Here is an 18,542-nt window from a genome sequence, read left to right on the forward strand (position 1 = left end):
TTTCCTCTTTTAACTCGTGCAATCTTACATCTGTTTTATTAAAGCTTTGCTCTACAAAGAATACATATGCCTCAATTTTTTCTTCTTCCGAAGAATCGGTCGTTTTTAAATGCGATCTGCTCAGATGATCGGCTACTACTAACTTCTTCCCAGGTACATATTTTAATTATAAATCAAAATTTTGTAAACTTATACGCATTTTTTGCAGTCTAGAAGGACATTTATTCAGTGGCTTTTTAAAAATCGAAATCAGTGGGTTATAGTTTGTTTCTACTATAAACTTTTGCTCAAATAAATACAGTTGACACTCCTTATTCGCGGGGGTTACGTACCTGACAACTGCCGCGAATACGGAATCCGCGGATATGGAGTAGTTAAATGTATGGTAGTACATAGGATATGTGCCAAGAAAAATTAAATTAAACAAAAAATCTAAGGCAAGACTATTATTTTTGTTTAAAATAATAGAATATGTAATGTATATAATGAATTTATGTATTAAATATATAATGTTAACTAATTTTAGTTAACATGGCTTGAAAAATGTAGTTATCTTAGTCTGCTGTATAGTTGCAGTTTTTTAAATTGATTCGTATAATCATCCATTGTCTCCTCTATTTTTCTTTTAAAAATAAGACTTATTTCCATGGACAGATCGTTGTGCCTATAAAGAATTCACAAAGATCGTAGGAAAGCTTGATTCCTGTAACCAGTGATCGGCAAAAATTCTGTTTTTAGAAATGATATCGGCGGTTATTTTCAATTAATCAAAAATAAAAAGTTTGAATGTTTTTAATTTTAATTTACAAAAAATTGGTAATTAATAAAACCCTAAGCTCTAAATTTAAAATAATTATCAATTAATTAGAAATATAATACTTTGTCTGAGAAATTAATAAATAATTAAAATTATATTGCTCATAATTTAAAAAATTGGCAATTATATTAAAATACTGTCGTTTTTAAAAAAAATTACTTATTCGGAAAAAAATATTTCTTATTTTTTGAAAAATTAGTAGTTTTAAAAAAGTATATTATGAGCTTCACAGGTTTCGAATCCTTCATCCCAAATCGATTTAGAATATCGTTGATGTACTCCTTCTGGCTCATTATCATACCATCTTTGTTCCTGGAAAACTTGATGCCGAGACAATAATTTAATTCGCCGAGATCCTTGATCTGAAAACAACTAGAGAGATGTGTAGTTAATTTGGTAATCTTTGACAAATCGCGTAATGCCACAATAATGTCGTCGACATAAACCACGACAACAAGCAAGTTTTTGCCTTTTCCTTTGAAGAAAACGCACGGATCGGCCGTAGATTGCTCGAGTCCAGATTTCTTGAGCTCACGACTAAGTTTCACGTGCCAGCGGCGACCTGCTTGACGGAGTCCGTAAAGGGCTTTTCGTAACAGACAAACTTTATCATCGCTCTTCAATTCTCGTAGCATGCTTGCAGCTTTTTCGGCGATCTTCCCCTTCTTCTCGGTGGCGATCTCTTCTAGAATCTGTTCCGAAAACTCGGGGACCATGTAGATTTGTTCCTCGAGTTCGCCGTTTAAATACGCGGTTGTGACATCTAACTGATGGATCTTCATGTTGTACTGCGTCGCCAGAGCCGTTATTGTGCGTATAGAGCTGAGGCGTGCCACAGATGCAAAAGTTTCGTTAAAGTCCACACCGGGACGTTGGGAATAACCGCGCGGAACAATACGTGCCTTTCTCCGTTCCAAAGTCCCATCTTGATTAAGCTTGTTTCGTAGAACAATTCGACTGCCGATAATCTCGCGTCCTTCCGGGCGATCCACCACCTCCCATGTATCGTTACTAATAATGGATTTCATCTCCGCCACTATAGCGCGAATCCATTCTTCTGCATCAGGTCCGTTTAGGGATTCGTTGATAGGTACTTCAGCGAAACAAGCGAATTCAGCTTCTTCAATGTTGTCAGCAACTTGAAACAATTTTCTCGGTCTTCCCCTGAGTCCGGTCATTATTTTTCGAGGTCTTCCTCGTCCTCTTTTCGGTGTGGTATGCGGTCCGTCAACTCGATCGTCGTCTTGATCTTCGGTGATGTGATGATCAATGTGATCTTCACGTTCGTCGTCCTGATCTTCATGTTCGTCGAGTATCGGGAATTCAACTTCGTTTCGATCCTCAGTAACTTCATCTTCTTTCGGTTCAGAATCTTTTCGTACTTGGCACGACGCTTCCGGTATGGCAATAAATTTCACGTCTCTTGATATATCTATTCTGCGCTCGTTTGGAATCCGTACTCTGTAGGCCTTGGAATTCTCGGCGTATCCTACGAAAATTCCTTTCTTGGATCGTGACTGGAACTTTTCTTTATTCGGCTCTCTATCCAACGAGTAAACTGGACAACCAAATTCTTGAAAATGTTCGACGTTAGGTGCCTTCCTATCCATTTTTCGTACGGTTTTACCGCCAAGGCCACTGGTCGGACACCGGTTGCGTATGTAGCTTGCCGTATTAATAGCCTCACCCCAGAACAACGGAGGCAGATTAGATTGGATCAGAAGGCATCTACCCATTTCCACGAGAGTCCGTTTCTTCCTCTCGGCGATCCCATTCTGCTCCGGAGTATGCGTTACTGTCAACCTTCGCTTAATCCCACTCTTCTTTAGAAAATCGTTGAATTCTCGATTGACGTACTCTTTGTCGTTGTCCGTTTGGAGATACTTTATTCTGCGTCCAGTCTGATTTTCGACGAGAGCTTTAAAATGTTTAAACTCATTGAACACCTCGTTTTTGCTCTTAATCATTCGCACTACGCACCATCGTGAATGATCGTCGATAAAAGTTACGAAGTATCGCGATTTCCCGATTGATTCGACTCTCATAGGTCCGCACACGTCTGAGTGGATTAATTCCAAAAGTTCTGTCTGTCTTTCCGATTTCTTGGGGAACGAAGACCTTGTCATTTTTCCGCGAATACAAATCTCGCACCTAAAATCACGGTCGGGATTTTTAATATTCATTCCGTGTACGGTTCCATTGCGGTCACACGTTGAAAGATCTTTAAAGTTAAAATGACCCATTCTACGGTGCCAGATCTCCATGGATTCTTTAGTCGGTCCTCTGTCGAGTTTGGTTACGGCGGCAGACTTGCATTCGTGTCCGTTCTCATTAAGATAGTATAATCCGTTAACGCGAGTCGCTTCAAGCTTCGTAAGACCGTCTCGGTCGATCACATGCGCTGATTTACCATCGAAAATTACCTCGAAGCCTCTGTCGGTAATCTTGCTTACCGACAATAGATTTGTCCGCCAGTCGGGCACGTGTAGAGCATCTTCCAGACGTAATTGTTTAGACTTTCCCTCAACTTCCGTGTTGAGATGTACGGTTCCTTTTGCGGTAATCGTAGTTAACGTATTGTTGGCGAGGTTTAATCTGTCAGCTGTAACATTCTCGAGATGCACGAATTTATTCGAGTCACTGCACAAATGAGCGGTGCATCCACTGTCCAAACATCACCTCTCGGCATGCGTTACAACCCTTGCTCGGAACATTTCCTGTTCAACCGGATTCATCGTCTGCGCACACGCGAACACGCACACGTCGTTGGCGTCGGCCATCTTCACCTTTTCGGGGCTCTTCGGGGACGCTTGACTATCTTCCGTGCGTGAATGACACTCGGCTGCTTTATGTCCGACCTTTCCATAGCGATGGCATTTGTACTTGAAAGCTGGTTTCTTCTGAGAAGTGTCGTTGCCTTTCTTCTCCTTTGGATTCTTACGTCTTTCGAAACGCTTGGCGATCATGGCACCTTGGCCCGTGACGCGCGCGTTCTTTCTCGCATCATGTTCTTCCACGATTTTTACGCGAAGCACTTCCGGCGTCGGCAATTCGTTGCGTGACTCTATCGCGCACCAAAAGTTTTCAAAGCACGGCTGTACAAGAGCATCACTGTTAATAAGTCTGGATTTATGTCCACTTCCATGTCACTGAGTTTGTCCACCGTATCGAAGAATTTACGTAAATATTCGCGCACGTCTTCGTCGTCTTCCATTCGCTGCAGCGTTAATTGTTTCAGCAGAGTGGCCTTTCTAGCGGGGCCTTTCGATTGATAAATCGACGAAAGCTTATTTCATACTTCCCTTGCCGTATTACAGCCTTTCACCTGTTTAAGTTCAGTCGGGCTTATCGAGAGAATTATGTCGGATTTCGCCTTTTGATCTGCTGTTTCCCATTTCTTTACTTCCGCTACAGATCGTTCGTCTCCTTCGATGAGTTCAGGCTTTACGGCATCTCCACTAACGTAATTCCATGCGTCGTTCTTTATAAGGAGTGCCTCTATTTGGATCTTCCATGTGTCGAAATTCTCTTTGTTGAGCAATTCGATTCTCACGGACGAAGATGCCATGCTTTCTTCCCTGTATATCACTCGCGATCTTTACTATAATCTTTCGACGGCTGTATGCCTGGGCCCATAACCTGTTACGAGATGCGAGGATAGTCGAATACGCGGTGAGGGCTATCGAAGAAGGAAAGAAACTGAGTAAATGTACGATAAGTATATTTCAGTACGTTACAGCGAGAACTGAACGCGTGTGCAGAACAAACAGCGAATATGTAGGGAACATAGTTCGGCAAAAAGTAATGGAGAGAAAAACTCCCTAGAGAACGTGGCGCCAAGACTCCAGAGGCGCCACCCCATCCGAGCCGCAGGACACCAGATGTCGCGATGGTAATCGCCGTATAGGACATTAGCTCGAACATAAACAAATAATTCAAAAAAGGTAAAAAAAAAGGCGCCAAGTACACGCGCAATGTTGTAAATCCAAAAATCCAACCTAAGTGGTAGTATAGCTTTAATTTCTCCCAAAATTATTATATCACAAAATTGTGTTACCTAACTCAACCCAAGTGACATATATTTCAGCTTCCTTTTAAAAAACAATTGATTATGCTGCGTCTTAATTCAAGCAGTTAGGTATCACGCTGGGAGTTTGTTTAGTTTTATTATGCGGGGGAAGGGGCTCCGCCTGTCAACTTTAACGTTTAATATCTCGCGTCGCAGGGCAGAGCGACACTTTTTTCTGCCAGATTCTTTCGTTTCGTGCAAAAACGCGTCGATTGAGCATAATTTCATCGATATTTGAGGTGAGGCCTCTAAACTGTATAATTACCAATTTTTCTTGTAAAAAAACTTGGCGCTGCTAGACCTCGAAATTTAATAAAGTACTAAAATTTTTGATTGAATAAAAAAACAATAAACATAATTTAGAGAAGAATGGGACGGGAGTAAAAAAGCAGCGCCAAGTTTTTTTACTCCCGTCCCATTCTTCTCTAAATTATGTTTATTGTTTTTTTATTCAATCATAAATTTTAGTACTTTATTCGAGGTCTAGCAGCGCCAAGTTTTTTTACAAGAAAAATTTATTTTATTTTACCTCTTGTTTTCTGTTACCTCTTTAATTCTTTGTGATTAAAATGATTTTTTGTAATATTATAATTTTGTTAAGGAGAATTAAAGTTACTACCACTTGGGTTGGAATAGGAAGACCCTTGAATGGGAACACAAAGATATGTACCACATGGGTTTTATTTTATAAAAGTAATAATAATAATCCAGTGGCACTACAGCTCGGGGAAAGCCTTGGCCTGCATTACTATAGTAATGCGTTCATGACAGGTTTGTTTCATTAGGTGGGTTGTCAGCCCTACGCTAACTAGAAGTCATCACGCTTATCGAACGGGTTGGTGACTTTTTCCTGAGGTACCTCATAGGCTGCGGGAGGCCAAGGCACGGGACCGAGCTCGGATCCCCGGGACCGGCGCGAGAACGCCGATCGGTTCACCTCGCCCAGGCCCGGCACGTCAGCCAAACCCGCTTCCCGACCAAGCCCGACACGCCCCGCTCCTCAGAGCCAATCCTTATTCCGAAGTTACGGATCCAATTTGCCGACTTCCCTTACCTACATTAGTCTATCGACTAGAGGCTCTTTACCTTGGAGACCTGCTCATAGCGGTCGACGGCTATGAGTGGATCAACTGCTTAACGTCTCTTTCCAAAAGACGGAGCCCAGTTTTCCCATCTAGAGGTTACCTCTATCCGTTAGATGGGGGGTGCGGCATTTTTACTGAGAAATTCTCAGTGGCCAAGGGATTTGGGATTCGAACCCAATTCTCCGGATTACGAATCTGGCGCTCTACCCACTAGACCAGCCGTCATAACATTGGGCTGCTCCTTCTCGTCGAATCGCACGAACGCATCCTGATTCACTTATCTTTATTAATTATTTTCTCATTAATTATTGAAATACTTACAAGACAGTAAAAGACTTTTCGATTCAGTTTTACCCGCTCTAGCTGCCCACGAGCAGTGATCCGCTTGTTACTTGACACCCTGTATGTATACACACATATAAAGATACTTGATACCACATGGTATTTCCAAGGAAATGATTCGATAAACAAACTTGTATTAGGCAGTGTATTACTGTTTATTACACTATTTATTATATTTTTATTTAATTTTGTAAAGATTAAACCTGTATAAACAAACTTAATCTCTAACTACCGGCCAAATATGACATGTGAGCAATAGAGCAGACCAGCGCGCGCGATCACGTCGTGCACGACGCGCGATATCGAATGAGCGTACAGCGATGAATAGAAAAGCTGTACGTTCTTCCGGAGCCCATAGAGGCAACTAGAAGTCACTAAAATTCCCCATGCGGATGAATGTCATTGGTTAATCAATTTCCTCTGTAACTCAGTCGATAGCCAATAAGAGAACATATAAATGTAATATATCGTTTTTTCGCTTTTTTATTAACACAATGATTAATGATAATTATACGCTATAAACCTTGCTTGAGCAATAAGAAACTTATATACGGAAGCACATATCAAAGTATGTTGTAGTTATCGAGAACTAAGGTAACAAAGATTCGGCCTCGGTGAAACGCATATTCCCTCGTCTTCACCAACCTTCGGTTGGCAGCAGTCGGGAGTAAAAATTTATATACTTAATTTAATTAAATATTTTTATTTTGTACTGTTATCTCTTTAATTCTTTGTGATTATAATGATTCTTTGTAACATTATAATTTTGTTAAAAAGAATTAAAGCTTGGGTTGGAATGAGAAGACCCTTGAATGGGAATACAAAGATACGTACCACTTGATTTTTATTTTTTAAAAGTAGTTGCACAACTATTATTTTTTAAAGCAATATATATATTCTTTTTGCAATTGGCGCAATTTAAAGACACTTTTTTTGCTTCCTCATAGAGGAAGCTTTGTTTTCGTGAATTTCATATATGAACCTTTGATTGCGTATAAAGTAGGGTCTAATCAACTAAATTTAAATGAATTATATATGAAATAGGGGTAGAAGAAACTAAAGAAAAGATTGTTTTTTGAGTTTTTGATGCTAATATGTTCAGAGTGTTCTAAAATGTCGAAACATTGCATTAAAAAAAGGTGTCCGTATGTATGTGTGTATGTGGCGGATTTTTTAGAAATGTCCGTTGTTGCTCTAACTTTCGCAAATATTGAGATATCGGGCTGTTTTTTTTTTTAATCGATAGAGTATTATTCAAGGAAGATTGGTATTGAATTTGGCGATGATCGGTAAAGGGCTTCTTTTTTAAAAAAATTTTAAATTTTTTTAGAAATGTCCGTGGTTGCTCTAACTTCCGCAAATATTGAAATATCGGACTTAATTTTTTTTTAATCGATAGAGTATCATTTAAGGAAGGTTGGTATTGAATTTGGCGATGATCGGTAAAGGAGTTCTTTCTTTATAAAATTTTGAATTTTTTTTAGAAATGTCCGTGGTTGCTCTAATTTCCGCAAATATTGAGATATCGGGCTGAATTTTTTTTTAATCGATAGAGTATCATTTAAGGAAGGTTGGTATTGAATTTGGCGATGATCGGTAAAGGAGTTCTTTTTTAAATATTGGGCTATTTCTAATTTTATTATATTCTTCAGTCTTTTCTACCCCTATTTCATATATAATACTTTAAGATTTGGTTGATTATATTATCAGTATATCTAATGATCGGTAAAAGGGTTCTTTCTTTATAAAACTTTGAATTTTTTGAGGATCGGTGAAGGGATTATCGATTTCTGCTTAAAAAGTGTATAAGATGTACATGTAATTTTATATAGAGCATCATTAAAATAAAGTTGTTTTGAATTTTGCGAGGGTCGGTGAAAGGGTTATCGATTTTTGCTTAAAAAATGTGTAAGTTATTCGATAGATAGAATATTATTTAAGAAAGGTATTGAATTTGGCGATAATCAGTGAAGGAGTTACCGATTTCTGCTCAAAAAGTTACATGTATAAGTTGTACATGTAATTTTATATAGAGTATCATTAAAAGAAGGTTGGTATTGAATTTGGCGATAATCGGTAAAAAGGTTCTTTCTTTATAAAATTTTGAATTTTTTTAGAAATGCCCGTGGTTGCTCTAACTTTTGTAAATTTTGAAATATTGGACTATTTTTAATTTTATTATATTCTTCAGTCTTTTTTACTCTTATTTCATATATAATTCTTTAAGATTTGGTTGATCAGTTCTTGAGTTAAAGGCATTTAAAATTTTGAAAAATTCAATATAAAGAAAGAACCTTTTTACCGATTATCGCCAAATTCAATACCAACCTTTTTTTAATGATACTCTATGAAAAATTACATGTATAACTAATACATGTAACTTTTTAAGCAAAAATCGGTAACTCCTTCACCGATCCTTGCCAAATTCAATACCTTTCTTAAATGATACTTTATCCATCAAATAACTTACACATTTTTTAAGCAGAAATCGTTACAAATTTTTTAAGCAGAAATCGGTAACCCTTTCACCTCGCAAAATTCAAAACAATCTTCTTTTAATAATACTCTATATAAAATTACATGTACATCTTATACACTTTTTAAGCAGAAATCGGTAATCCCTTCACCGATCCTCGCTAAATTAAATAACAATCTTCCTTTAATGATACTCTATCCATCAAATAACATAGGGTAGATTGAGGCGAATCGGATTAATATAAGTTTTAAGACAATTTTCGTTAGTGTTTTATTTTAAACGAGCTATTTTATCGTGCTAATTAGTAATCCGATTTGCCTCGGTCTACCCTATACATTTTTTAGGCAGAAATCGGTAACCCTTTCACTAATCTTCGCCAAATTCAAAACAACCTCCCTTTAATGATACCTTATATATAAGATTACATGTATGACTTGTACACTTTTTAGGCAAAAATTGGTAACCCCTTCACCGATCATTGCCAAATTCAACACCAATCTATCTTTAATGATACTCTATCCATAAAAAAAAGTGTGCAAGTAGAAACTTGCACATTGCTTCCTCATAGTTTTTAAGTGTGCAAGTAGAAACTTGCACATTGCTTCCTCATAGTTTTTAAATGTGCAAGTAGAAACTTGTACATTGCTTCCTCATAGTTTTTAAGTGTGCAAGTAGAAACCTGCACATTGTTTGAAATACATATCACTTGGGTTGAGTTAGATAACACAATTTTGTGATATAATAATTTTGGGAGAAATTAAAGCTATACTACCACCAGGGAGTAAGATATAAGGAGACCGATCTCCGTACTATGAAAGTGGTCAATTTTTGGGCGAAAGTTGGTGGCGCTGGTGTTCCAAAAACGGTACCCTCGCTGCTGGTGACAGGCGGCTGAACAAAATTACGCGATGCGTAAGGTTGGAATTTTACTACATTGAAGTACACTGAGAAAAAAATCAATTATATGTGCTATCACGGGGTGCCAAAAACATAAGTAATTAATTCAATTGTATTATTATTAGACCCAAATATCCGGATTATTAAACCAATAACTTAATTATTATTATTAGATCCAATTATAAAAAAAATAATTTAATTATTGATTTAATAAATCCAGATATTGGATCTAATAATAATACAATTGAATAAACTACTTATGTGTTTGGCACCCCGTGATAGCACTTTAATTGAAGCAACAGCTTTTTTTTCTCAGTGTATAAGAAAAGTGAGTTAAAAAGTGAGTTATAATTGAGAAAGTGAGTTATAATAGTGAATTTTAATGAATTATTATGGCTATGTTCAATAGAACAAAAATAGATTTGTAAATAACATTATTAATCGAAACTACGAAATACTGTGCTGTGGTATAATAATAATCATGTAATAATTCTAGGTAGGCTAATTCTTGATAGGCTTAGGTTTTTCATTCCCAATTTTTTGTTCTTTGCGAACGATAGCCAGTTTTGCACCCCGGCACAAAACAAGACATTTCAATACTTTTCACTTTCAATAAATTATACGAATTATACGAATATTACGTAAATCTGATCGGTCTTATGGCTGATGGCAGAGAACGAGGAATGAAACGTAAACGTTTCGACGCACTAAAAAAATTTTTATATAAAAACATATCTAAATATATATAATCATATAATATTATATAATATATTATATAAAATATGTCTATACATATATGTCCATACTATGTTTCTTTTTCTTTTGTATAATCTCTGTTCGTATGTACAAGACAAATAATAAGAAAAAAAATTCGAAAATAATTAAAAGGATAATTTTTGCATTTTTTTCAAAAAAATAAAGTCTGCAAATGTGAAAAATTTGTTCATATATTGTATAATCATATTTTATTTATATACATTATTACATTTATATATGATTATATATGATTATATATAGGCAAAAAATGGACAATGCAAAAATTATTCTTTTAATTATTTTCTAATTCTTTTTCTTATTATTTTTCTTGTACATACAAACAGAGATTATACAAGAGAAAAAAAAACTTATATGGACATATTTTATATAATATTTTATATAATATTATATAATTATACTAGCTGGTTACCCGGGCTTCGCCCCGGAGGACATATGTAATAAGACACGCAAATAGTCTCTCTCTCTCTCTCTCTCTCTCTCTCTCTCTCTCTCTCTCTCTCTCTCTCTCTCTCTCTCTCTCTCTCTCTCTCTCTCTCTCTCTCTCTCTCTCTCTCTCTCTCTTTCTCTCTCCCTCCCTCCCTCCCTCCCTCCCTCCTTCACTCCCTCTCTCCCTTTCTCCCTCCCCGTAAAATTCTACCCCTGTTTTATATACAATTCTTTAAGATTCGGTCAATTATTTCCCGAAAAATTGGAAAAATTTCGGATACCGGTTCCCGAAAAGATCGGTAACGAAAACCTATACACTCTATAGCACTCCCCGGGAAATTCTACCCCTGTTTCATATACAATTCTTTAAGATTCGGTCAATTATTTCCCGAAAAATTGGAAAAATTTCGGATACCGGTTCCCGAAAAGATCGGTAACGAAAAACTATACACTCTATAGCACTCCCCGGAAAATTCTACCCCTGTTTCATATATAATTCTTTAAGATTCGGTTGAAAACTGTAGATTTGCATAGCGGACAAACATACATACATTCATTTTTATATATATAGAGATATATTTAAATATTGTTTTATATAAAAAAATTTTTACCGTGACGTGTCGGCACGTACTGTCGTCGCCAAAGTTGACACTTGAATATTGAAACGGATCGTCACGTGACCCACCAATAATGGAACACAAGCGCTGCGAGTGGTAACATTTAACACTCAACTTTCGCCCAAAATCAGGCCAGGTTTTTGCGGGTAGCCAAGTATGGAGATCGGTCTCCTTATATCTTACTCCCTGACTACCACTTAGGTTGGATTTTTGGATTTACAACATTGCGCGTGTACTTGGCGCCTTTTTTTACCTTTTTTGAAAAAGGTAATTTTGTACTAATATCACGCATTTTGTAGGGATCAATAAAAATTTTTCATTTTTTATTTTTTAATTATTCACAAAATTAGAAATAACAACAAATTCAATTTTTATTAAATCAGCAAATTAGTCACAAAAAATACTAATTACGTAAAAATTGATAATATTTAAGTAAAAGTGAATTACACGTTACCTAAAAAATTGGTAATTTGTCGAAGAAAAATTTCTAGTTAAGTGAAAATTAGTTTAGTATTTAGATAAAAATAAATTAATTTTTTTTAAATTAGTAATTAGTACAAATAAATTTTTTAAATATTATTAAAATAAATAATAGTTTGTCAAAAATAAATTACTACTTATTGAAAATTATTAATTAATGAAAAATAATTATTATTCTTTTCAATAATGAATGATTAGTCTCAGGTAAATTACTTATTTTAAAAATTATTAATTGGCTTAATATAAACAATTTAATTATTGCAGTTAAACGTGGTTTTAAAAAAATAATTATGTTAATGTTTTATATATATATATATATATATGGGACATTCCATGTCAACCGGAACAGCGCCGTGTCCAAAATTTGAGAGGGTTTAAAAATTTTTTCCAGGGTGCAAAATTTATGTAAACATATAAGCTTTCGAATACCGAGTGCGCATTTGAAAAAATTCAAAATGGCGGCCTTAGTATGGCGCCAGAATGCAGAGAGTCACATAATAAAAAGTTATAACTTAAAATTTGTAATTGAAAAAAATATGGTCATATTCTGCGTCAAATTTGAAGTATAAGTGCCCTCTTGCAATTTTTCGATATAACGCATCCTTTTCGAGATAAAAATTCATTAATATCGAAGTGCTGATTAAACTTGGAAGACACGTAACTTGTGCACGTGATAGTAGGTTTTGGGGTCACTGAAAACAAATCTGATATGATGAATAATATGAAAATTCAAAACGGCGGAGTCAGAATGTGTGTGTGTGTGTGCATGCATGCATGCACGTGCACACACACGCAGACGCACGCATTAGACCGTCGTGAGACAGGTTAGTTTTACCCTACTGATGACCAGTCATTGCGATAGTAATCCTGCTCAGTACGAGAGGAACCGCAGGTTCGGACATTTGGTTCACGCACTCGGTCGAGCGGCCGGTGGTGCGAAGCTACCATCCGTGGGATTATGCCTGAACGCCTCTAAGGCCGTATCCTCTCTAGTCAAAGGTGGCAATGATATCTCTAGGAGTCTCGTGAGTCGAAAGGCTCAAAACAATGTGACACACTACTAGGCGGCCGGTCCTCGCGGTCCGGTCGTCGCACGAGCCCGGTTTGCCGTACGGCGCCTCTGCCCGTCGTCGGGATCTCACCGCTTACGACGGCACGGCGTCTAACGGTCGAACATGAGTTTCGCGAGTTCGATGTCGAGACTCGGAATCGTCTGTAGACGACTTAGGTTTCTTTATTTAAAATCCAGTCCGAGAATGAAGACACGACTCCGCCCCAGGAATTTTGACTTTTCGATTTTTGCACATTTGTCGTTTTTACTCTATACCGGTTGAACAAAGCGACGTAGACCAAAAATGCCTATATAAATTTTGTAGCTAAGGGCTCACTCTTTACAATGGTATACTATATTTCACTAAAATGATTTATTTTGTTGTTAAAAATCGGCACCGAAGAAATAGGGCCGACTTCGCCCCGGTCTCCCCTATATATAAATAAAAAACATTATTTCTGAAGATTTTTGCGCGCTGAAAATGAGCGTCGAGCGTCAATGTGAAATGGCACCTTAATTATATTATTGAAGTTATACTCTTATCTCTTTCTTATCGGGCGACATAGCAAAAATGTTACGACACCTGTAATGTAACTTTTGAAAGCATATTAAGAAATTAGAAACTTGCACATTGCTTCCTCGTCATTACAGATCGCTACCATTGCTCCTATTTTATTTCGCTCACAAAGTTGCTCTTATGAGGAAGCTTGTATTTTATTTGATGCATAATTATTAGTATTTATTAGTTTGGCTTCCTCATAGAGGAAGCTTTATGAGCGAAATAACAATGTGCAAGTTTCTAATTTGCACACTTTTTCCATTTCAAATTTAACCTTTTTATGAATTAAAAAATGGTCAACTTAAAGGGAACGGTCGGAAGTGTCCCTACCCAATTTGGATGCGCTTTGGATATGTTGTTGAGCATCAAAAAATATTAGACACGTATTTTTTTTTGCTGCGTATCTCGACGTTTAGGGGTTAAAACAACCCCTCGAAAATAACGGATTTTATAGTTTTTTGCGAATATCTTCGAAAATATAAAGCGTAACGACAAAAAATTTGTACGAAATGTTTATGGCTTTTTGTGCTCTTTACAATGGCGTAATCAGATTTTTCAAATTTGTCACATTTTTTAATTTAACCCCACCCCCACCTATTATTTTTGCCAAATATAACAATTTTTCCAACGCAAATTTAAGAGCGTCAAATGCCAAATACATCCATGTGTATTTTTATTATGATACCATTATTAGATTTTTGGCAAGACGAGATGATATGTGGTATAGGCGTCGCGCTGTAGGTAGGTGTTGCGTTATTTCTGCTCAGTTGCGCCGTACGCTTAAAAATTTCCATTTCAACTCCGGGATGACCGAAAGCGCTGATGCAAAGGCCAGCGCAAGGCACTGACAGCGAGAGGTTAACGCTATTTCGAGAGTCCTAGACTAGCAACGGAATGTCGACTCCGACAAATTGTAAGATCGGGCGGGCAGTCGCAAATCATAATCTGAACGAACACGTGCGTCACATTAACCGCTACAATGATATACTATCCCGGTTACGGCACAACAAAATCAACAACCAAATTCACGCATTTGAATATCATTTGCTTGTGTCATAATTCCGAAAAGCAAGCATTTTAGATCATAAGTCTGAAGTGTAAAGAACTGAGTTGTACGCTGTCGTTTTGTGAACATGTAAGTGCATTTTTATTGTTAACTTTTATTGGTTTCTTACGCTTGTTACTTTTTCCTTTGATATTGAATATTTAATATAATTTTTTATTCAGCTCTTACTCAATTTTTTGCCAGTTTTGCCAGTGACTATATAATCTTTTGAGAGAGATGCACTTGGACACGGTACATTTGGACACGGTCATTTGAACACGATCAATCGGACACCGTTTATTTGGTCACGGTTCATTTGGACACCGTTCATTTGGACACGGTTCATTTGGACACGGTTCATTTGGACACGGTTCATTTGGACACGGTTCATTTGGACACGGTTCATTTGGACACCGTTCATTTAAATACGGTCATTTGGACACGATCAATTGGACACCGTTTATTTGGACACGGTTCATTTGGACACGGTTCATTTGGACACCGTTCATTTGGACACAGGGCATTCGGACACCGTTCATTTAGACACGGTTCATTTGGACACGGTTCATTTGGACACGGTTCATTTGGACACGGTTCAATTGGACACGGTTTGTTTGGACACGGTTTGTTTGGACACCGTGTATTTGGACACGGTTTATTTGGACACGGATTATCTGGACACCGTAAAAAATACGGCCTGTGCAGTTGGACACCGAAATGCGCGACCTGTGCAGTTGGACACCAGAATGCGCGGCCTGTGCAGTTGGACACCGAAATACGCGACCTGTGCAGTTGGACACCAGAATGCGCGGCCTGTGCAGTTGGACACCAAAATGCGCGACCTGTGCAGATGGACACGAAAATGCGCGGCCTGTGCAGTTGGACACCGAAATGCGCGTGCATGGGGAATGCAGGGGGAACGAGGCCCCCCCGCCCACGCATGTACTTTGATATATTATATAGGATATATTGACGAGTAAGGATGCAACAATATTAACATAATTTATGATTAACATGTCTATCATTTTCGTGTCCAGGTCGCGCATTTTGGTGTCCAACTGCACAAGTCGCGCATTTTCGTGTCCATCTGCACAGATCGCGCATTTTGGTGTCCAACTGCACAGGCCGCATTTTTTACGGTGTCCAACTGCACAAGTCGTATTTTTTACGATGTTCAGATGATTCGTGTCCAAATAAACCGTGTCCAAGCACACGGTGTTCAGACAAACCGTGTCCAATTGAACCATGTCCAAATGAACCGTGTCCAATTGATCGTGTCCGAATGATCGTGTCCAAATGAACGGTGTCCTAATGAACCGTGTCCAAATAAACGGTGTCTAATTGATTGTGTCCAAATGATCCTTTGCGGCGAGCCGCACTCCTTTCTTGATGAGAGTTGTTTCCGACGTTGCTGATTCCAGTCTAACTTCTGCGGTTTGTTGCCAGTAGAGGTTTGAGATTAAACGTATTTCTTCACTGTCGATCCCAGTCGCTCTGAGGATCTCTATCATCTTATGATGTTTGACGCAGTCGAATGCTTTTCTATAGTCAGTGAAGCATACAAATACATTGATGTTCATGTCCCTGCATCTTTGTGTTAGTACGTTCAAAGAGAACAACGCTTCGCGGGTGCCAAGACCATTCCTGAATCCGAATTGGGTTTCATCCAGTATGGTATTCGCATTTCCTGAAGATCCGGGTGTGAATTATTCTAAGGAATATTTTTAGAACATGAGACATGAGACTAATCATGCGATAGTCATCACAGCGTGAGGCCTGAGTTTTTTTTGGCAGAGTAATAAATGTCGATTTCAACCAGTCGGCAGGGATATTACCTGATCTATAAATCGCATTGAAAAGTGCGACAGTAGATCCAGTCCCTTACCTTTTCGGTCGGCTATCAGTTTGATGACTTCAGCATATACGTTGTCTGGGCCAGTGGCTTTTCCGTTCTTCTGAGCTTTTATTGCGTGGACAGCCTCGTCCTTGGTAATTTCTGGACCGCTCTCATTTATGTTTTTGTCTACTTGCGGCGGCATATTTGGTCTATCGTCATCAAAGAGCTCCTCCACGTATCTCTTCCATACTTGCAGTTTTGCTTCCACTCCCGTGATTATTTCGTTGTTAGCATCCCGTAGGGTTAGAACTTGATGCTTTTGGGCACGATTTGTCATTTCCTTTACTTTTTTGTGCACATTGAACGCGTCATGTTTTTCTTGAAGTACTTCGATTTCCTTGCACTTCTCAGACATCCACTGTTCCTTTGCCTCTCGGCATTTTCTCCGGATCTTTCTATTGATTTCTTTGTATAGCAGAGGATTTGGCTTTTGTACCTTTCTTTCGGTCATGAGTTCTAAAATTTCCGTGGTCATCCACTCCTTTTTCCTTCCTACCTCGGGGAATCCGATGTCCTGAACCTGTATCTCCGTTATGGTGGTCTTTATCTTATCCCAGGTTCTTTCTATTTCCACTGTGGTTTGTTCCGGTCTCTGAATTTCCTTCAGTTCATCCTCGAGTCTGGAACTCACGTATGTCCGCATGTCTGGTTTCTGCAACTGTCTGATATCTATTTTTTGCGGTGTTCTCGCCTTCCTGACTTTTGTAAGGCGTCGCATCCGAAAGTCCATGACGACTGGGTTGTGGTCACTGTTAATATCTGCACCAGGATATGTTTTTACTGTTTGCACATATTTCCTCAGCTCCGTTCCTATTAGGATAAAATCAATTTGATTTCTTATGATTTTTCCCCTGGCATCAGCAGGAGACTTCCAGGATGGAAGTATAATCTTCTAGGATGTTGTTTGAAGAACGTATTAGCGATAAGGAGATTATTTTCGACGCAAAACTGGACGAGTCTATCTCCCCTAGTATTTCTTTCACCCAGGCCATACTGTCCTACGGTATCCTCTTCTGCACCAGATCCGACTTTTGCATTAAAGTCACCAATGACTATGGTTAGCTCACCTCTCTTTGTGAGCCGCATAGCTTCCTCTATTTTGGAGTAGAATTCTTCCATCTCTGCATCCGTCATTTGTTGGCGCATACACTTGTATGACATTCAGTGCTCGGTGCGAGGTTTGCAGTTTCAGCATCATAACTCGGTCATTTAAAGGTATAAACTCTGCAACTAATTTAGCAACTACATTATTTACAAGGATGGCCGTTCCATATCTATGGTTGGTATCTGAGCCTCCAGAGTAGTATATGACACCGTTGCTTGTTTTCTGCATACCGGATCCAGGCCATCTAACTTCGCTGAGTCCTAATATATTGATGTTCAATCTGGACATTTCTGCTTCGACATTTGCCAGTTTTCCTGCCATGTATAAGCTGCGTACGTTTCAGGTGGCAATTTGTATTTTTGTGTTATATATTTTGATCTTGCATTTACTTTCATTATTCTTAGTGGTAGACGACGGGGAGATTCTTAGCACCCTCTCCTCACTTAAGAGGTGCCCCGGACTGAGGGCCGAATTTTTATTGTTTTTGTCAGCCATTAAGATGTTTTGGAAGAAAATAGTGTAGTAAGGGTTCCGTTCCTTTTCTATACCGCAGTGCAGAAGCCGGGTTCGCTCACTATTGCTAAACGCCTTCCGGTGTTTAGTACTCTACCGCTCACGCGCTACAGCCTGATTCTGATGAAACTGCTGCCTTTCATCAGTGCTAGATTTTTGGTCCGCCCCGAGTATTTCATTTCCTCGGTACCACCCATATCTGGGAGGCATTCCCCGATCCGCCACCTGGGGAGGCGCCCGATGGAGGATCTAGCAACCCCACACGGTATCGCCGATACCCCCTCTTCCTCCACACATCCACCTGGAAAAGCGGTGGTCTTGGAGGGCGAGTTCCCCATTGGGAGGGAGGTTCGACTTGGTGACGTGCCCCGAAAATTCCGGGGACA

General features: G+C 38.4%; 1 protein-coding gene across 1 annotated transcript; it reads right to left on the reverse strand.

The window, feature by feature from the left end:
- Positions 1-15,978: 15,978 nt before the first annotated feature.
- LOC139780026 (uncharacterized) lies at positions 15,979-17,672 on the reverse strand. Its single transcript, XM_071718554.1, has 3 exons — positions 17,522-17,672; positions 16,527-17,348; positions 15,979-16,328 (listed from the first exon to the last, which is right to left on the reverse strand). Exons 1-3 carry the CDS (start codon positions 17,670-17,672, stop codon positions 15,979-15,981), a joined length of 1,323 nt encoding a protein of 440 aa, XP_071574655.1.
- Positions 17,673-18,542: the final 870 nt, after the last annotated feature.

This window comes from Temnothorax nylanderi, unplaced genomic scaffold (assembly GCF_030848795.1).
Source record: "Temnothorax nylanderi isolate EJ_2023f unplaced genomic scaffold, tnyl_v1.0 TNYL_tig0258_pilon, whole genome shotgun sequence".
NCBI classification, from domain to species: Eukaryota; Metazoa; Arthropoda; class Insecta; order Hymenoptera; family Formicidae; genus Temnothorax; species Temnothorax nylanderi.